The sequence below is a fragment of the Equus quagga genome, chromosome 3 (genome assembly GCF_021613505.1).
Source record: "Equus quagga isolate Etosha38 chromosome 3, UCLA_HA_Equagga_1.0, whole genome shotgun sequence".
In the NCBI taxonomy this organism is placed as follows: Eukaryota; Metazoa; Chordata; class Mammalia; order Perissodactyla; family Equidae; genus Equus; species Equus quagga.
In genome coordinates this window covers 99,826,476-99,848,210 of record NC_060269.1, presented here as the reverse complement: position 1 = coordinate 99,848,210, position 21,735 = coordinate 99,826,476, and the positions used below count along the sequence as shown (strand labels likewise).

At 39.0% G+C, this 21,735-nt stretch overlaps 1 protein-coding gene across 3 annotated transcripts in view; it reads left to right on the top strand.

Moving 5' to 3' along the window:
• SLC4A4 (solute carrier family 4 member 4) overlaps positions 1–21,735 on the top strand; it is a 317,849-nt gene that overhangs the window by 189,261 nt on the left and 106,853 nt on the right. For all 3 annotated transcript variants that reach the window (XM_046657378.1, XM_046657376.1, XM_046657377.1), the window contains exon 8: positions 20,170–20,327. In XM_046657378.1, coding sequence (XP_046513334.1) covers positions 20,170–20,327 — 158 coding nt within the window. The remainder of the gene's footprint in view (positions 1–20,169; positions 20,328–21,735) is intronic.

Here is a 21,735-nt window from a genome sequence, read left to right as displayed (position 1 = left end):
GGAAAAGATTTATCATTGAATGGGATTTATTATTGAATTTACTAGTTCTATACATTATTATAACTCTGTTTCACTTATACATTTTTCTTACAGTTTAAATTTCTGGGACAGCATGGTAAAGATCCAAGTATATTATTGAAAATGAAAAAGAACAAGTCAAGTTGAAATCTAGCTGTGTCTTAGTATGACTTGTTTCAGAAAAACCTTCTGGTCAGAGACGAAATGGTTCTCTTTCCTCATGGTGTCTTTGATTGCATTACTCATGGTTTCGCAAGTGAAACTTAGGTATACAGTCTGTTTCAATATGAGCTTAATTGTGATACCGTGAAATAAGCAAGGGGAATTCCAGAAATTTCAGTAAGTAGCCTCTACATTGAGGCTGTATGAAGAAAAACTAGGTGCATAATTTATTGCCTTGTTGAATTGTGGTCTCCTAGAGGCCATCCCCAGACACTGCACTCTGGAAGGAAGATCTTGTTTAGAAAAATAAGAACTGCAGCGACTACTCCCAATAGTTGTGAAACTCTTTTTCAAAGTGAGGCATTCTCATGGAGTAACTTTTTTCATCAGGACGTTATGAAAACATCTGTAAAAATGTGTCATGAAGAGATTTTCTTTGGATGATGGTGGGTTGTTCCTGTGCCCACATGTTTTTGTGGAACTCCCCGAATGAAGTCCTGCTAAGGGAGTGGAGTGCAATTAATTCTTTTGAAAGACTTGGATTCATGTCACATTTTGGTTTCCAATTATACTTATAAAAATTCTCTATGGTTTTTCATTTTTAAAAGATGTGTTGAAGTAGTGCAACACACAGGTTTTATTGAAATAAAAAATACAAGAATAAATGAAAATAGCTTTTAAAAGATTCTCCCTTCTCTATTGTTACAGTAGGGCTATATGCTTCTATGCATTTATGTTTCCTAATCTCTTCCTTCATGGTCTAAACCATACTATGGGCTATATTTATATTGTCTCATTTTAGCTGTGTCTTCCTGATCTACACTCCCAGCTTGGAATGTCTCAGTGTGGAAAGAATAAGAGACAAGAATTTAAATCAAAGGAATAGAAGAGTCAGAGTCCTTTCAGAGTTTTCTGAATAATAGGAACTGTTTTGCTTGATGTCATAGAAAAGCCTGGATTTTATAATCCTGAAGATGTTGGGTTAAATCCTCGCTTATCTCCTTACTAGCTGGGTGATCTTGAACAGGTACTTAATGTCTCTGAGCCTTAAAAAAAGTGGGTAAAAACTTATCTTTCATGTTCTTATGGGAATGAAATGAGATAATGTATGTGAAGTATACCAGGCACAGATTAATTAGGTGCTTAAAAAATATTGCTTCTCTTTCCCCACCTCCTGCCACCTTGTGAATAGAGGAATAGGATAAACTATGGAACAAAGCAGTTGGGAAAATGGCACAAGTAAAGTAAGCGAAGCAATGTCTTTTTAATTGTTGGAATGGTTCAAGAGAAAGCAAAATAGACCACAATTTAAAAAATTTTAGAATTTTTATTAGAATAGATCTTAATTTAGAATGATTCTATATTAAATTGTTTCCATAGACGTATACAGGTGAAATTTTGTAGTGGCAGTTTTCTCTTTCTTCTCTTCTTTCCTGAAAGTAACAAGCCACTAGGCAGTCTATAGTAGTACGTTAAGAATTATTTTTACATTTATACAAACCATTATGATTTTAAAATCTGAGAATGTAAAAGGCTGATAAAGGGGGCCGGCCCCATGGCCAAGTGGTTAAGTTCATGCGCTGCACTTCGGCAGCCCAGGGTTTCGCCGTTTCGGATCCCGGGTGCGGACATGGCACCACGCATGGGCCACGCTGGGGCGGCATCCCACAAGGTACAGTCAGGTGGACCTACAGCTAGAATATAAAACTATGTACTGGGGGGCTTTCGGGAGAAGAAGGAGAAGGGAAAAAAAAAGCTCATAAAGCACTGCAGGGGTATATAGATCATATAAGAAAGCTTCACATTGAAGGAGTGTACAGAGGGTGTCACTCATGGCTTAAAACCGTTTGGTAGCCACTCATTGCCTTTGTGATGAGCCCAGCATCCTGAGCATGGCTTCAAGGTCCTGCACTATCCTACCTGATGTCCCTCTCCAAAGTCATTTTGCAAGGTTCTCTCCCATGCCAACTTTTCTCTGACCACACAAGTGTTCTTTCAGGCTCACTAATATGGTATTCTCCCCCTTGCCTTGAGCCCTTTGCACATGCTATATCCTCTGACTGAAATGCTCCTCCTGCCCAGGCAACTGGTGTTCACCCGCTATCTCTCTGTAAATCTCTCCTCTTCAGGCGAGTTTCCTATGACTCACCAGTCTAGGTAAGAGCGTGCTCTTGTAAGCTCTTGTCGCACATTGTGCTTTGACACCTACCACAACTGTCATCAAATAATTGCCTATTTTAATTTTCGGTTAAATGCTTGTCTTCATCAATAGGCCATTTGCTTCAAAGTTGAAGAGATGATGTCTGGCAAACTATGGCTCATGGGTCATAGCCTGCCGGTTGCCTGTTTTTGTATGGCTGGCAAGCTAAGAGTGGTTACAGTTTTACAGAGCTGTCTTTTTAAAAAAAGGAACATATGACAGAAACTGTATGTTGCCTGCAAAGCCTAATTTTACCCTTCAAAGAAAAAGTTTGCCAAACTGTGATCTAAATCATTGCTATATATGTTGAATAGAAGAGCATAAATATATTTGTATACCCCATTTTCTTTTCTGAGCAGGCCACTTGATTGTAGTAAGGCATCCATTGAATCCATGATGATGTTGTTGTAAGCACTTGGATGAACTGAGGGCCGTGTGACCATCACAGGGTTCTTGGCTAGAGAACAGTTGTACTCAAAGTGTATGGATTTGTCTCTAATTTAAATATGGAAGGAGTTTCTTATGCCATGGCAGTTTTCAGCTTATACTGCCCTGCCGAACAGATTTATTAGCAGTATGGATTAAGACACAATGCATGCTTATCAGATTCTCAGAGGACACAAAATCGACAAGGTTAGTTGTCTAAATTTTAAATAATCGTATTAAGATCGAGAATGATCTTAACAGGCTGAAACCATAAAGAATTTGACAAGAATAAAGGTAAATTATGTAAATTCAAATCATGAAGTGAATAATATGAAAAATTCTACTTTATTTGGACGGAAAGTTTATGACTTTCATCAGATTTAGCCTTTTCAAAGGTACCTATTTTTCAAAAACAGTTGAGGGGGTGTGGTTATGGTGACTAGGATGGTGAGATGCCTGAACACTAACCTAAGAAGAAGAATTGAAGTAACTCATCCATGACTTCTGGAGATGGGAGTCTGAGGGGCAGGAAGCTCATGAAGGTTGCCTTGCCATCTGTCGAGAATAGATTACTGTCTGTTGCTCTAGACATAAACTTGTGATAGCAGGTGCATGTTTTGTGGAGGCAGTTTTTCTTTAATATAAGGATGAATTTGATAGGAAATAGAGCTTTACTTGTAATTTATTTATGAAGCTTTAACTAAGTCCTCCTTTGCACTAAACATTGTATTAGGTATCAGGACTGCAAAAATGAATAGGACACAGTCTCTGCCTTTTAGGGGTTCTGATTACATAGGCTGTGAGACAAATCTGTAAACAATGTTCGGTGGTGGATGTCTTAGCCCAGACAAGGGAGTATGAATTCTGCCAGGGGCTGGGAAGTGGGCAGAGGTGACAGTTGAATTAACTCTTGAGTTCAATGCTTTTTCTTTCACTATGATGTTCAAGAAGAAGCAGATGGCTATAGGTTAGGAATATAGTCGTTGGATGGGAAATTGGACTAGATGGTCTTTGAGTTCTTTAAAGATTTTCTGATTTAATGAGTGTCAAATGAGTGGTGCATGGGGATTCAGAAATTCAAAATTCAAAAAAGAGGTAGATTTTAGCACTGGAGTGTTCCACGGAACAAAGGAGTGAACAGACCCTCGGGCTCAATATTCACGTCAGTAAAGTGATCATAACCTCCTGGTGCTCAGAGCCCACCAGGTACTGGTGAAGAACCTCTCAGGGAAATTTTTGTATGGCTGTTGCCAGCTTTTGTGTCAGAACTTTACTTCCCCCTCCATTCTCTTTTTCTGCTTCTTCAGTATTTTCTATTGTTCTAATTTGGTGCATGTTCTCAGAGACCTCAGTGAAGGGTACGTTAAAAAAAATCTGCTAAATAAATAATAGCATGACTACTACAGATTTAATTATAGCTATACAGCTGCCTGTTTGAAGTGTTCTGCTGGGGCCATATGGTCCCTTGTACATCCCAGCCTTGGAAGGACCTGGTGTAAATGTTTCCCAGCTGATTGTACTGAATTCTCAGAGAACTGCTAGCAGCCATTTGGAAGTCAATAGATGGTGTGCTTTACCTCCGTAGTCTCTCTGCAGAAGGACATTTTATCGACCATTTCTTATTAGACCCCAAGTAATCAGATATTAAAGCACCCACCCAGACAGCTCTTAAGACTTATGTCTACTTGTTAGTTTTACAGGCTGATTTTTTTTTTTTTTTGAGGAAGATTAGCCCTGAGCTAAGTACTGCCAATCCTCCTCTTTTTGCTGAGGAATACTGGCCCTGAGCTAACATCCATGCCCGTCTTCCCCTACTTTATATGTGGGACGCCTTTGGTGGGACGCCACCAAAGCATGGCTTTTGCCAAGCGGTGCCATGTCTGCACCCGGGATCCTAACCAGCAAACCCCAGGCCCCCGAGAAGCGGATTGTGTGACCTTAACCACTGTGCCAGCGGGCCGGCCCTTACAGGCTGATTTTTGTCACCACATTTGATACACTAAGTGGAAAGTACTTCTACATTTAACTACTTCTATTCAATGGCTTTAAAAAAAAGTATTTTATGAACGACTCTTTTAATTATTTTCTGTCCCACTGGTGGGGTGGGTACAGAAGTAGAGGAGGGCATCTGTGCTACCCATGCTGCTGTTCCACGAGTGACCTTGAATGATTATTTGGCTACTCTGGGCCTCAGGAGAGCCCTTAGAGGTCCCTTCTTGTTCCAAAATTCTGTGAGAATCAGCTGGGGAACATGTTCTTGCCAGGGACATGCATCTAGGGTGGAGCGGTGGTCTTTCCTTTTCTCACTGTGGCGTTCTGTTTATCTCCTCCCTAAGTGCTTAGAAAGCCCAAATTTCCCATTCCTTGGGACAAAAAAATCTTTCCATATGAACTCTGTGTAAAGGTCCATACCTCAGAGAGTAACAGTTTTGGCCCTCAGTATGTACTTTTTCACTTCAAAGACTGTCTAATGCAGTGGTTCTTGAGCATTTCCCACGTCAAGGATCCATTTGAGTTTGTGATGAAAGGACGGATGCTTTCACTGGGGAAATGCACAATAAATGCGTAGGCACAAAAAGTTGTGTATAATTTCAAAGTGCCCATTGACCCCCTGCATCCCTAACAGGGTCCCCAAGTTCAGAACCTCTGCTCTGTGCTTTGATAAGAGGCTGCCTTTTCCTTTTCCTTCAGAGTAAAGGGAACTGCAGGTGAGGTTGAGGAAAGGGAAGTAGAAGGTGTGAAGCCTGAAACACCAGCTCCAGGGTTCACATGGTGCCAAGGGCAGCACTTGCCCAGCTCATGGACTGCACTGCGGTGGAGCTTGTGGTGGGGGCAGTGGGCAGTGTTTGCTCAGTTCCCGCACAAGAAAAGCATTCTGCATAGGTGTCTGTCAAGCCATTAACTTTCCACTCTTGGTTGCCTACGTTGCCTCTGATGGTTCCCACCCACCCACCTCTCATCCCTTGAACTTTTTATTTTTAAAAGAGCAGTCTGTGTTTTTTGTTAGCTACCCCGGCTGGGATGTGTGCAGAAGAGAATGCACACGAAACATTTCCCCTTAAACTATAATTTTCTCTGGAAGTCACTAACCCCGCGATGCTAATTTTTGTGTGTTTGTTTTGTCTCCATTTGGTTGTTCCCTCTGCCACCTCTCTCTTCCAATGGCAGCTGGAGATGGTGGGGCAGAAAGAACGAAGAAATCCTATCTTTAGGATCTTGGTTTTTGGAGACGCAAAGGGAAGACTGTAAACAGACACTGCTTTTTAGATATTAATAGGTAGGGTGAGAGTCAAAAATAAATCTCTTCATGTTTTTTTCCCTACCGAAAACACAGTCGTTCAAGGACAAGTGCGTCGTTTTGAGGGAATGCAGATAAATTGGTGCCATTACTGTGAAGAATTATATTTGTTTTACAGTATAGCTGCACTGAACCACCCACGCTCACCTCAGCCTTCAGTTCATCTGATATTTTAGCCTTGCCGTGGGGAAGATATCTCTGCAGGCTTCTCAGCTTAAAACTCATGCGTCTATACACTTGGTAGAATTAACTTACCAGGAGAGCTACTGTACTGGATGAATCTACATTTTTAAGTCCGTGATACAAACTCGGGAAAGAGACTTCTATTTAAAGTTCAGAGAATTGTGTACCTGAATTAAATGTGGTGCCATTGTAACTTTATTTTACTTTATTCCTTTGGGAGAGAAAAATTTTATTTTGCCAATCACCTGTTTCCCATTATTCTAGGATTACTTTAAAACTCTAACATGATAATAATTGTTGTTACCATTTATTGAATATGCTATTTCAGACACTGTACTAGGAGCTTTTTACATATTATCTACAACATGTAATGTATTATTATCAACCTGACTTTACAGATGAAGGGGCTAAATGCAAAAGACAAGTAACTCTGTGGTCTTCTCAGCAACTGTTGCTTAGGATAAGATAAAATGAAAATTTAGGGCAAAGATATTTTTAGTGCTCAGCCAGATTTTCACTCGAGCATCTGTTATTCCCCAGTATTGGCAAAATATTTGTTTCTGATGTTAGGGAGCATTGGGCATTTGAAGAAATGCAGTTCTAGCGTTGTGCATCATTCTGTACTCTTCCTTCTCTTTCACTCCCTTTATCCAGGTATTCAGCAAGTCCTATATATTCTGCCTTTTAATTTTTCTCAAATATTTTTCAACATTTTGTCTCCACTGATGTTCTCTTGGTTCAGGGCCTCATAATATTCCTCCATTTAACACATTTATTTATTGAAGGGCCTATTACTTCTAGGCTCTATGCTTAAATGCTTTCAAATGTCATCTCATGTATTCCTCTTAACTCTGTGAAGAGGTCACTTATTATCCTCATTTTACAGATGAGGAAACTCAGCTTAAAGAAATGAAGTAATTTGCGTAAGATCTCATAGCCAGTAAGAGGAAGAATTGAGATTTGCTTATAGCTCTGTCTGACTCCAAAGCTCATTCTCTTTTTCTCTACTTGAATTTAAATCAACTGGAGAACAGTGGCCAAGCTTAGCATGATGAAGCGTGGCCTCTGGAGACAGATGGCCTTTGGTTTCAATCCTCTCTCTGCCTTTCCTAATTTAGTGATCTTAGTCAAGTTGTGAAATATCTCAATCTCATTTCCTCATGAGTAGTGACAACAGTTGTAACTGCTTATAGAAATGTGGGGAGAATTTAATGATACCATGTGGCAGGTTCCTGGTCTGGTGCTTGGCCAGGAACCATTGATTAAAAAATGTTAGTAATCATTATTAGTATTACTACTAATAGTTTAAAAATACATTGTTACCTCTTGGTAATGATGATGCCTTTAGAGTGAAGTTTTACCAATTGTAGATTCGATATCTGAAATTTGGAAGGAATTCAACATGTAGCTATTCTCCAAAAGCAGGACTCCCTTCCGAAATCTCACTGATAAATCCTGGAGACAAGTAGGAAAATCAGCAGGGATTTTTTAAAAACGATGAATGGTAGCTACCAAGCAGCCCCAAAATAGAATTATTCTTCATTGACCTACAATCCTATGTTTTGGAAGCAGTAAAGCCTCTTAGCTTCTCACCAGGGATCTTTCTCAATTTTGCTACCACCAAATGGAGCACCCTTCCTGGAGCCTTCAATGTCCTCACTCGTGTTTATTCGGAGTCTAAGGACATCACAACACAGGTGCGATCACATGAATTCCATGCATTTAACAAACGTTTAGTGAATATTTACTGTAAAGTGGTGCCTTTATTAGGCACTGGGGAAACAAAGTTGAATAATATGTGGCTTCTTGTTAATAGGGGACTTTAGACCCCTTTTTAAAGGTACTTAGAGGCTAATAAGAGTCACAGCCAAGTCAATCAATGAATGCGTTGTGACAAGGATAATCACAGAAGAATAATCTAGGGTCCTGTGGTAGAACAAAGTCAGGGAAAGCTGAGCAGTCAGGGTCAGGCTGACCCTCCCTGTAATTCTTGGCTAGAGTTGGAGGCCTTAGTTGTAGTTAGCTTCTAAGGGGCATCCTGGTAGAGGGTGTTTCCTACCAGATAGATGAGTAAGTATCTCGACTCTCCTTCCTTGATGCCTGGAGCAGGTGACCTGTCTTTACATATGGTGGAGTTCATGACACAATGAAAGGGGAAAAAGGACTTTTAAAAACATTATCTATCTCCAGTAGCAGCTAAAGTCTGCAGGATCTTGATTTTTTTTAAACCCTTTTTAAACTGCTCTTCTCTTTATTCGGGTTTTCTGCTTTCTCTCTCTCTGACCCATTTTATTCTATGTAATTAAATCCTGTTAAATACTTCAAAATGTGTTCATGACTATTTTTTTTTTGCTTGAGGAAGATTAGCCCTGAGCTAACATCTGTGCCAGTCTTCCTATGTTTTTTGTATGTGGGATGCCTCCACAGCATGGCTGATGAGTGGAGCAGGTCCGTGCCTGGGATCTGAACCTGCGAACCAGGGCCGTCAAAGCGGAGCATGAGGAACTTTAATAACTATTCAGCCACGGGGCCAGGCCCATGATTCTTAATGGTTGTCTGTATAGAGGCTGAACGATTGTACATGCTTAACAAAAGTTTGCTATATAAAAGGTTCAGAGGTTTTGGGACAGTATTTTCTAAACTGTAGGTAGTAAAATGCATTCGTCAGAAATATAAGGATTTCACAGTATAGTGAAGTGGAGAGATGATTAAGTTAGAGTTCACCTCCTGGCTTGGCCATTTAGCGTATGGGTTTGGTGAAGTCTCTTAAACGTTCTGAACCTTAGTTTACTTCATCTGTATAAGGGCGTAATAGTACATTTCTCATAGGCTTGCTGTAAGAAGTCAAGTAAAATAATATATGTGAAAGTCTTTGAAAAACTGTAAATAGCTATAAACATATTGACAATATTATCTTTTTAATGATATAAGACATAAGAAAATGTGACTAGAGATTTTGACAAGTTGATTTTTAAACTAGGGCAGTACTTGAAATTTTGTCCTGTTTAGGAAATCAGAACTGATGGATTGTACTTAATGTTATATTTAGTTTAACAGCCATTTGTAAATGCGCTGCTTTGCAGATCGTTTGCATTAATGGTGGTGAGATGTCTATATTTGGAAGGAAAAATTAGAAAATCAGATTTTCACCCTCAGGGGACTGTTTTCATTTTGTGTTTTTTAAAAATGGAACAAAAGAAAGTAGAAGAGTGTTCAAAAAGTAAAAATGTGTAGCCACAGAGCCTTTTGGTGTCTTGTCTTATTTAATGACTGTCTGCACTCTTTCGTATTTTATTCACTCTGGAAATCTCAGACCACATCATAAATGTCCAGTACTAATAACATTATAAGTGATTGTCTAAATTTGGATTCTGTAGGCAATCAAGCAATAGCTCCTCTTTTTAGGCCTCTTAGAAATTGGGCCAATGGTATTTAAATTTAGCTATTGGAAATAGTCTTCTAAATCACAGCTTGAAGATAACCTAAAGGGTAATCAGAGCTTCCGTTAAAAACAAAATACAAAATGTTTGCAGTAATTATTCCAGTAGTTCTGTCACACCAAAAAAGTCCTATCTCACAAATTAACTGAAGGGATGAGTAAAGAATACCCTCATTTAACAGAAAAAATTTAAGATAATAATTATTATGTGGTCTTGGAATAAAAAGCAATACCTGGTTAAACTTTTAAAACAATTATTCTTATCTTTTTCCTTCTTCTCCCGTTTTCTAGTTGGGCAACCATACAATTTATGGTAAAGAAGTGAGTTAGGAATGGAATGCTGGGCTGTTTAGGATGGTGTTTGTTCACGCTATTCAGGAACACCCAAATTCTGTCCTTAGGCCAGCATTCTCTCTAGAAGATCATCAGGGGAAATGTGTACATAGAAACAAAGGCTGAGGAACCCGTGATTACTGGCTGAGGCTTTGGCTGCAAACCCCAAAGCAGAGCCCTGGTGAACTAGGCAGAGCCTTCTGCCTCCTTGGTAGCCATAAAGAGCCTAGAGGCAAAGCAGGCTCCTTGTACTTGGATCTTAAGAGTAGCCTTGCTCTTTGTACTGGAACCCCTACTGCAAAGAAAGGCCAGAACAGAACTTTCAGTGAGAAGAACTATTCCCTGTACCTAAGAAAAAGCTGGTAAAGGCTCATTGACTTAGAATCTGATTAGTTCAGATCAGCCTTCTTCTTCCTTGGATGTGGGTGGGATGAGAGAGCTGCTGGAAAGTCAGGGGAGGATGGGCAATAGGGACAACCTTCAGTTAACCACAGAAGCCAACTGTAGGCAATGCACTGGTCTCCAGCCATCATACTCTGGGATTTGCAGAGTTCAAGACTGTAGGTCTGTTCCAAATAGATATACATAGTTCTTGGTGGGTCAAATCTATTTCAAAATTACCCCAGTGATTAGTTTTCACAAGGCTGCTTTTGATGCCCTGCTTCTTCATCTCGCCTCGTTGGAGACTAATTTTAGCCTGAGGAAAGTATACTTGATTAGGCTCTGTTATATTTGTGTTGAGTAGTGGAATATTAGGGTTTGTATGACACTGGAAGATAAAGGCAGGGATAAATCATCTCAGACGTAGCCCATTCAGGTGATCTCCTTGAAATGCACTGTAGGAAGAGAGAAGGAAGTAGGGAGGGTTACTCTCCATGTTGGAGACACTAAAAAGGAGTGGGGAAGAGTGAGCCCCACATTTTTTTGTATCTTTCTGGGCATTTTACCTCTTATCTCTTCTAATCTTTACAAAAGCCTTTAAAGTGTGAATTAGGGCTTTGGAATATGGTTTCAGTTTTTCACTGTCCTTTATTTCCTTTAAATATTTTCTGCCAAGGGAGAACTACATGTAAGTCAGATTTGCAATAAAATAACACTGTATTAAGAAACTCATTACAGTATAATTGTTTTATCAAAGTAGAACACACGTACATATGATTTATATACACGATATATGTGACATATATGATTATTAAATAATCATAAACCTACCTGCTGATTTTTTACAATGTGAACACAGCTGTATAATTGTCACTCAGATTATGAAATTGAACATGACCAGCATTGTGTATTTGTTTTCTATGTCATTATTTCTTCTCTTATTTTTATTATTTCATTCTTTGTATTTTCTTTGGTTTTCATTTGCTATTTTATTCTTACTTCTTGAGATATATGTTTAGGTCATCAAACTTTAGCTTTTCTTCTTTTGTAATATTTGCATTTAAGGCCATGAATTTTACTCAGTGCATATGTTTAACTGCATTAAACAAATTTTGATATATCATATTTTCATATTACAAGTAATATTGACTCTAACAAGTCAGTCATACACATTTTAATCTCTAGGACCATTATTTTGTTTTTAAAGTAGATTCCACTGGAATTCTCTGTCTTGTAATAAATATATAAAAAGTATTATTAAGTTTTGTTAATGTTTATGTCTGATAACTACAATGTGCAATTCTACTTCAAGTTTTTTTCTAATTTCTATTTTTTTTCTCTTGGATTCCAGTCATTTGATCTTGTTTGCTAGTATGCCTAGTAATTTCTGATTGAATGTCAGATATAATATATACATAGTGGAGATAATTTGGTACTCCAGATGATGCTCTTTCTTCAGAAACTATTTCTCTTGCTTTTGGCTAACATTTAGGTGAGGGGTAGGTCACCTTAATATTCAGTCTGGAATTGAGCTGATTGGAAGTTGGGTTTCAGTCTCTGTGTGGATTGGTCTATTACTGGTTTGCTGTTATGCCTTGGGTCTTGTTCTTTAGGGGTCCCAACTGAATGTCTGGCATGTTTACCCATTACTTTGAGACTGCTGAAGGCTCTGCCAAATTTCTGAATCTCTGCAGCTGCTTAGGAATCATCAGATGCCTTTAGAAGACAATCAGAGCTAGGTTTAGCCTCACCTCTATGTAGTTTCCTTCTATCAGAGATATTAGTTCCTCAAGTTCTTAATGTCATCGTAACTTTCTGATGCCTTTCAATAGATTACAGAAAGCCAGCTTTTCTGTTTTTCTTGCTGGAAGGGATGCTGTGATGCAAGATAGTTCACCATAGCTGGAAATGAAGTCTCTTCTTAGACACATTTTTTAAATAGAAATATCTAGTTCACTAAGTACACAGATCCAGGCCTATGACTACCCACAAAGAATCTAAATCCTTGGATTCATAGACTTAGAGATGTGTATTATGATAGAGAAATACAAATGATCCTATGAAACAGACTCTTAGTCTGTTTATCTAACCACATGGATGAAGATGTCAACTCTCTCTTTCATTCGCTTGTCTTACTGTAAGAGAAAACAGCTTGCTTCTTGTCTTTATGGAACTATAACCCTCCTATTAGGAAAAAAGTCCCAATGAATTTGTCAAACACTGATCCGTCAAATTGACCACTTTTTTTTGAAGTGTATAGAAAGGGAGTGGGCAGAGCAAAAACATGGTGAGTGAGAGATCTCTTTTTTTACCTACCCTAACAGTTAATATTATTGTTTGCATTTAGTAAATTCATTCTCAGAGAGCATAAGTAATTTACTGAGATGCTATTTGACCTAGGCTTTCCGTCATACTTTTGAGTTCCTTGAACCTTAAGGCTCCATAGCATGTAATGATTTTCCAATGCTGTATCTTATGTACTGCTCAAGAGTCAACCTCAGTGAGGTTAAAATGTAGAGTGACCATATAATTTTTTTCTTAGCCCAAGACACTTTTGAGAACGAAAGAAGGTATTATTAATAATTACACCAGGACAATGAGGTAAACTGGGACTGTTGTAAGCAAACTGATAGGTATGGGGACCCTATTTACTGCTAATACAGATAGCTTTGCAGTGGATGAACCTCGCCTAGGGTGACCCAGACTGATTTTGAGCTTACCAAATAAGTTTGTTTGGGAAAGAATATGAGCTGGCAATTTCCAAAGAGAATGGAAGGGGGAAAATCAGCAGGAAGAAGGGAATATAAGCCAAGAAGAAGAAAAGAAGAGAGGAAAGAACACCAGTAAGAAAGCCAGGAATAAGCTCTTTGCCTAGGAAAACAGGTGGATGTTAGCATGTGGACATGAGGCATTAGGCAGGGTGAACTGGGAGTAAGTACAGATTGGAAGATTAAATCATTTTCCTAGAGAGGAAAAGAAAATTTATGGAATGGGGTAGTAGTAGGTGTAAGCTTTCTAAAAATAATGGGAAAGTATACTCAAGTTTAGATGATTTTTAAAATATCACTTTTATTAAGGACATTAAACAGCCAATAGAATCTTCTTCTATTAAATCAGATTCAAATAGCAAACCATAAGTACTCCTGGGTATAAATGACATTTTATTACGCTTATTTTAATGTGTGCTAAAAATGGCAGAGAAAAGGAATTAGGGTTTAAATACCTGCCTAGTGACTGAGGAGTAATATGGTAGCCTGGACCTACTTGCCATGTGATGCTGTAGGTCTGAAAGTGATGGTAAGGAGACTAGGAGGGCATACTATTAATCAAACGATTATCCAAGTCAATTAATATAGATTAGCAGTTAAATTGTGATAGGCTCCATATAGAAAACCTAAAACATGCTGGCTGCTTTCATAGAAGAAAGCTGGAGAAGCTAAGACCCGAGTGGAATATGGAGGATTGATTTTTTTAATTAGCTGTGTATGATGCATATCACTTGTGTGTGAGTAACTTTCCCATCATCACACAGAGCTATCATCCCAAGTAAGCTATTTCTTTTATAATCAGCCCACTTGCTTTGTTTTATCCTTTTATAGTCTCTAGTTTCTCAGTATGCTAATACTGTGATCACTGGGTTGTTAGAAAACCACTCAGAAAGAAAGGAAAGTTAAGAAATTGTTTAAGAGTAAGCATTTATGGCAGAGGGCAAGCCATGTATTTCTGAGTAATTATAACAAGACCTTACTCTGGAAGAAAGAATACAGGCTAGTGTAAAAGGAACCTGAAATGTACACGTCTGGATTCAGAGTTGGTGATGTTACATGGTAAAGACAAAAATGGCGCAAAATCACTGAGCTAGTCAAAGTATCTTTTACTAATTGTAGCCCCACATGGCAGCCATTTGAAATCCATTTCCTTGAAATCAAGGTTGGCTAAAGGAATCCTTATTCACTGTGTGTGTTCTTGTAGTTGACCCTGCATAAGATTCAGGCTGAGTACCCCTTGGAGAAGCAACTAATGATCTATAAGAAAGGAATGTCAAACTATATCTTTGGAATTCGATCCAGATGAGTTTATTGGGTGATTTTCAAACGGATTTAAAAACCCTAGATTCTGTTCTCGCTTTCGTTATCTTTTATTGTGCTTTGTAATCCCCAGTTATTCTTCACCTTTTTGTTTAATGTTTACAGTTTTTTCTTAGTATTTTATGTAGTATTTTATTGTATAAGCCCAGAATTGCTTTTCATACTTCAGTCATTACTTTTTCATTTATCAGATATTATTAGAACACTGGGAAAAGATAACATATGTGAATCAGGATTTGATGAGCCCACCTTTATGAGAGACATCTTTAAACTTAGATTCAAAGAAGAGCCTTCCTTGAACTCTGTTGCCAAGTGTGATTGCTGCATTTTGTGACCTCCCATTGAACGATATACCTTTCATATAGTATTTATGTTTCTTTTTTCATTATAGCTACTTGTGTATTTGCTTCTCTTCATTGGACTGTCAACTTCAGGAGAGTAAAGTCTGTGTGTTCTCTGCAGTGCCTACTACCAGGCCTTGAACATTGTAAACACCCATCAAGTTTGAAGAGAATTAAGTGGAATTGAGAGTGGATTTAAATGGAAGATGAGAAAATTTCTGTCCAAAGCAGCATTTTTAAATATGTTTTCATATCATAATATACCTTATTTATCTTCTGGGCAAAGAGGCATATTCAAGGCTCTGAGACAGTCTATAGACTAGAAAAGTATTTAATTTTATTTAAATTGATGTTCCTCAGACTTATTTGACAAGTACACTTTTGTGAAGGATATGGACTCTGCAGTAGACAGAAATCACCTCCGATTAATTTAAGTCCCAAATAAAATTTTCTGGCTTATGTAAGTGGTAAGAATTCTTGATGAGATTGCAGGATGGAGAAGCTGCAGAACCTCAGGGCCTGGCACTGGGGACTCAGCAATCTCTCTTCTCATCCATTTTCTCTCCTGCTTTTGTCTGTTTCATTTTGGGTGCTGACCTCATTCTCTCCTAGTATGGCCAGTCCTGTAACAGGCCCTTTCAACATGGAGGGGAACAAGCTCAAATGAAAGGGAGAATATTGATTTTTACACATGAAAATATTGATTGTCCAAAAGGGTTTGGCCCTTGCTTGGGTCACGCATCCATTCTTTGGACCAATCACTGTTATCAGGGGAGGAGTTTACTAAGACTGGCCACATGTGGGCCTTTTTTCCACTTAGATGGCCTGGGTCATGGTGGATGTCCGGACCCTACTACTTTAAGAGAGGAGTTAGGAAAGCTTATTGGAAAAAGCAGAAATAATAACCACCATTCATTCATTCAACAAATATTTATTCAAACTTTCTCCTCAGGCATTCTTCTAGGCATTAGGAATACAACACTGAATAAAATAGACAGATATCCCTGCCTTCATGGAACTTACATTCTAGTGGGGAGGCAGGTAATAAAGAAGTCAAGTAAAACATATAGCATGTTTGACTGTGATGAGTACAAAGAAGAAAAAGATAAAGTGGGAAAGAGGAGTAAGAAGAATCTGTGGGGAGAAGGAGGTTGAAATTTTAACTAACGTGGCCAGGGAAAGAAGCGCTGATGAGACGGTGACTTTTAAATAAAGATTCAAAGGAAATGAGGGAGAGAGGCAGCCAGACATTACATTCAGAGGCAGTAAAAGCCCTGAGGTAAGAGTGTCCCTGGCATGTTTGAAAGAGGACATGGAGGCTGGAGTGGCAGGCATGCGGAAGACTGGGAGAGAGCAGTAGGGAATAGGGTCAGGGAACTGATGAGGAGCCAAATGGTGCGGGGGTTGTGGCTTATCTTAATGACATTGCTTTCACTCTTAGTGAAATAGGCGCCAACAGAGGGTTTTGAGCAGAGGTGTGACATAGACTGGGGGCAAGAGCAGAAATAGATAATCCAGCCAGGAGACCAATGCCATTATCCAGAAGACAGCTGATTGTAATGTGGACCAGGGTGGTCGCAGTGAAGGTGGTGAGAAATGGTCAGATTCTGAATATGCTTTGAATGTAGATCCAACAGGATTTGCTGATAGAATGGACATGGGGTGTGAGAGGAAGAGAAATGTTGAAGATGACAGCAAGGTTTTGGCCTGAGCAATGGAAGAACAGAGTTACTATTAGCCAGATGCGGAAGACTGTAGGAAGGGCTGTTTGGGGGTGCTATCAAGAAGACTCAGTTTTGGATATGTGAAGTTTGAAATGCCTGCAGACATCCAAGTGGAGATGTTATAGGTCTGTAGTTTAGGGAAGAGGTCCTGGCTGAAGATACAAATTTGTGAGTCATCAGCATATAGATGGTATTAAAAGGCATGAGATTTGATGAGCTCACCCAGGGAGTGTGCATAGTGAGAAAAAAGCCATCCAAGGCCTGAGTTCTGGGGCACCTCAGGCACCACACGTTTTTACTTTAGAATAGCTATTAATTTCTCTGAGAATACTAGTATTTCACAAACACAGTTTGAGAAATGATGATCTAAAGGGACTAGTCTTTACAACTCCTTCTCTTGAGAGCATGTAGAATACAGTTTATTTCCTTTGGCCTTAAAAATAGACCTGCAATTTACCAATGTGGGTACAGGAATCTCAATAAATGTACCATAGTACTAGTAAGACATTTCGTAAAGGTACGTAATCGACTATGGGATATTCTGCATTGTGAGTCAGATAATTGCTTAGTGACATATCCAGACAGAGTAGGTTCTAGGATGAGCCTTTAAAACCTTTCTAACTTTCCTGGGCGTTTGATGGTCTTTTGGTCTGATTTTTGGTGCTACAGAGTTCATTCCTTCCATTCATAATACTTATTACAGCTGAATTATGCACAAAGTAGGTGTTCAGTTCAATGAAGGATAAACTGTTCTAACCCTCAAGAAACTTGGGGAAAAGACTAAGCGTTGGTAGAAGTATGATTCAGAAATGGGTGCTTTTGGAGTTCCCAAGGAAGTGGGCTGAGACGGTAGAAAAGCTCTGAAGGATGTTTAGAAAAGGTGGAAGTGAAGAAAGGACCGTTTTTGGTAATGAGTGTGGGAGTCTAAGGACATCAAACAGAAGGGGATTATGATCAGATTACCTGCCTGACTAGAGCAAAGAGTCTGCTGAGGAGAATGGGAAGTAAAATCAGATTAGTATAGAGTGTCATGTCCACTGTTGGTAATGGGAACTCTCTCTGGAAAGAGTTGGAGGAAGGTTACTAGCAGTGATGTTTTGTTATGTGTTTGGGCCACTTGGCCATGCCCCACACTCTACTCTGTGTTATAGAGAACAATTCATTACTGCAATTCATTTGGCGATAATAACAGTTTTGGCAATTTGATGTTTTTAAATCTTTCCCATGGCTGCTCTTTTCAAATCTGTAGAATGTAAACAGATTTTTTTTTAATATTAGCATTTCTTGGAGGATTAATGGTATAAACTTTGGAAAATTCCTTTACTGCTTAGAAGTAGTCATGTTCCTAACATCTAAAAATATGTATCTTGCCTTTGCTTTTTTTTGTTTTTTTGGTTTCCATGAAATTATTAACCCCAATGTCATTGTTTTTTGCCTCACAGCTTTCTTCTTATATGAAGTAATAAATTAAAGAAAAAATCCCTATAAAAATGCTACTGAGGTTGATGGAGCTTTAGGGATCAGTTCTTATGTCACCTATTTTCCCTAATTAAGAGTTCTTAAAAAGGAAATTGAAAATAAAATGTTGCTATAACCTGTTTATTAACAGGGAAAATTGGGCTGTGCCTGCCACTTCCCATCTCAGCAGTAATCTGTGGCAAAATATATGAAGGTCACTGGTAACTTTTCACTTGAAGGGGGAGACATTTATATTGGATGATGGGTATACATCAGAAGTCTGTGCCTTTCATATGGTCCTGCAAAATTCTTATCTCCATCCGTCCACGATTGTTGAAGTGTTTTCCTTGAACTGTCAGAGGCATTTCCCACTCACTGAAGGATGATTGAACAATCCTGTTCCAAGTGGGAGCTGGGGACCGAGGGGAAAGGAAAGAATAACACCTACATGTTAAACTTTCAAAGTGACTGTGTTAAGCAACCTTCACTATCCAATAAAACCACTTTATACCTTTACCTCTCTCCTCAAACTCCCACATACCTCCCTCTTCCTCCTCCTCACCAGCAGCTCACTTGTATTTCACTGCAAAAATATGAGTCCTCAGAAGCCCTCATCTTCATCTCACCAAATCTCCCAGATCACCCCCAAGTGTGCCCACATGGTCTGCCTTCCCTAGTTATGATTGATAGGCTCTCTGTGTTTCTGTGTGAAGCCAACCCCCCTAGCTTGGGTGAGGATCTTGTCTCTTCTCAATAATTCAAAGTTGCTTGAGCTGCTTGTGCAGTTATCCATTACCTCTCCTGCAGCAATAATCTGTCTCTACTAGATCATTCTCATTAACCTTCTGCAGTGTTATCATATTTCCCCTTAAAAAAAAATCCCCTATTTTATGCCTTCCTCCACCTACATCCCCATTGCTTGGCTTTTCTTGGTAGCAACATTTGTCATAATAATTATCTCTACACCCTGTCTCCATTTCTTCACGTCTCCTTTCTTACCGGGTACTCTGGTGTCTACTCTAACAGCTCTTGCCAAGATCACCCAGAACTTCCATCTTGCAAAATTCATTGGTCCATTCTTGGTTCTTACTTTATTTGAACTTTCAGCTGCCTTTGACTCAGGAGATTCACTCTCCTTATTCAGCCCTTTCTTCACTTGACTCTTGGGTGAAGTCCTGGCTTTCCTCCTACCTCACTGGTGGCTCTTCTCAGTGTCCTCTGCCCATATCTCCTCTCATTCCTATAAAGGGTGGAGTGGCCCAGTGTTCAGAACTTATCCCTCTTCTCTTTCTACACTTACACCCAAGGTTGTGTCATCTTTTCTCATGGTCTTAAATACTGTTCACATGGTGATAGCTCCTAAATTTATGTCTTCCTACTCCACCTTTCCACTTGGACTTTTAGTAGGAAAGTCTCACGTAAAACATCCCAAATTGGTCCCTCCTTATCTATACAGCTTCATTTGCTGCTATTTTCTCTCCTTTGTTACTTCATCTCTCACCATACTCGCCTTCTTCCTATTCCTCTGACTGCCAAGCTCCTTCGTGTCTCAGAGGCTTTGCACTTGCTGTTCTCTGCCTAGAATGTTCTTTGCCCAGATTTTTGCATAGTTTGTCCTGTCACTCCAATGTAAAATGTATTTCTTCAGAGGTCTTTCCTGACCACCCTGTCTAATGTAGTACCCTCTTACCTGTTTTATTTTCCCTTCTTAGCACTTATCACTACTTTAAATTATATTTTATTTCACCCCTGCTGGAAGATGAGTGCAAGGAGGTCATGTAGTCAGTCGATCCATCCCTGTATCTCTACGGCTTATATTTGTGTCTGGCTCACCATGGACTCAACACATATATACTGAGTGAGGGAATAAATAAATGAATGGAGTTGTACTACACTGTTTTATGTGTAAACCTGTGATTACACTCTAAATATTTTTGAAACCAAAGTACAGAGAAATGTTTATTATAATAGAATGGTCAAACATTCTAGAAAAATGGCTAGCTAGGGCCTGTTGTATATAGACTCATATAAAGGAATTTCTTTGGGTGATATATGGAGTGTCTCTGCTTGTTCCCATCTCTGGAGATAAGTTGTGTTTTCTTGGCTCTTCCCATACAGCTGAAGAATAAGTTCATGAAAAAACTGCCACGTGATGCAGAAGCTTCCAATGTGCTTGTTGGGGAGGTTGACTTCTTGGATACTCCTTTCATTGCCTTTGTTCGGCTACAGCAGGCTGTCATGCTGGGTGCCCTGACTGAGGTCCCTGTACCCACAAGGTAAGCTGCTCCCTGACCTGCTTGGATCTCCAATGTGGTCACTCACAGGGAAATCTCCTCTCCCTCAGGCTACAGAATCAATAGAATGAGGATACATCCACAGAGGTTTAATCTGAAATATGGTTTAGTCTGACTTTTATGCTATCAAATTACTTGGCACTTACATAGTATAATAATAAAAACCATTATGATAATTTATTGAGTAATGTACTAGTTTATTCTTACAGATTAGTCTATTTAATCCTCACAATATTTTAAAGACAAATTATAGGTATTTGGATTTTACAGATAAAGAAACTGAGTCTGAGAGTTTAACTTGTCCAAGATCATACAGATGGTAAATGATTCAGAGGTCAGAGTTGCTTTCATTTGCTCTGTATATCAGAAAATTGGTAGTGGGTGCATAATATGTGTATATATGTATACACATATATATACACACACATAAAAAATCATTAAATCTGTACACTTAAATTTGCTCACTTTACTGTTATGTGCTATGTCACATAAATTTTTATTTTAACAGGAAGCATATTACTGTTATTACATTCATGTCCTCATTGCACTGCACAGTACCTTAGAAGTCATCTTCTTTATCTCTCTCTCAAACTGAACTCAGTGAAGTTAGGAAACTTGACTTACCGAGTGTGATAGGTGAATAGAAGTTAATGCTTCACTTAAACTTGTGATGAAGAAGAGTTTAAAGAGAAGCTTGTAATCTTCAAGTTAACATCAGAAAATTATCATATGAACAGGAACTTTCTCGGGGGGAGGGGTTGTGCTTTCTGTGAGTCTCAGAGCCAGCAAAGGTGACTTTTCCCTTCTTTAGCTTTCCCTGGCTGAGCATGCAGAGCTATGACTCCCCCTCAGTGATCTCAGATGGTCTGAGCATGGTTACCTGGCCGTGACCAGGGGCTCAAGATGGTTTTTGAGCCAACTTAGAGGAAAATTAGAAGATTTCCTTGTGGCCTCCCAATTCATAGATCACAGGCCACTCTTTCTGATCATACAGGTGTTTTTCCCCCACGTTTTTATACTTCTTAGACACTTAAACTAGGAGCAAGTCTTGGAGCAGTGATTGGACAAATAGCAGAGGAAAAGAGATGATCATAGCTTATGCAGTTAATGGGATTATCGTGATTTGTGTTTTCTGTAACTTAGCTTTCTGCTTGAAAACATTCCAGCAGAGCCTTGCAGTTCTATCTGAGCCATCACCTGGCGAACAGCTGGCTGACTCAGATCATGGCTGAAGTCCAGCTCGTGTGCCCCTATGGTTTTATTTATGTCTCTTTGGACTAATTTTACTGGGGCTTGAAAGAAAAAAACATGCCAAGACACGTTAAGTTGCTTTTGCTTTCTCATTTTTATTGTTATTTTTCTTGGGAAGCCACAAATAAAAAATATTTTA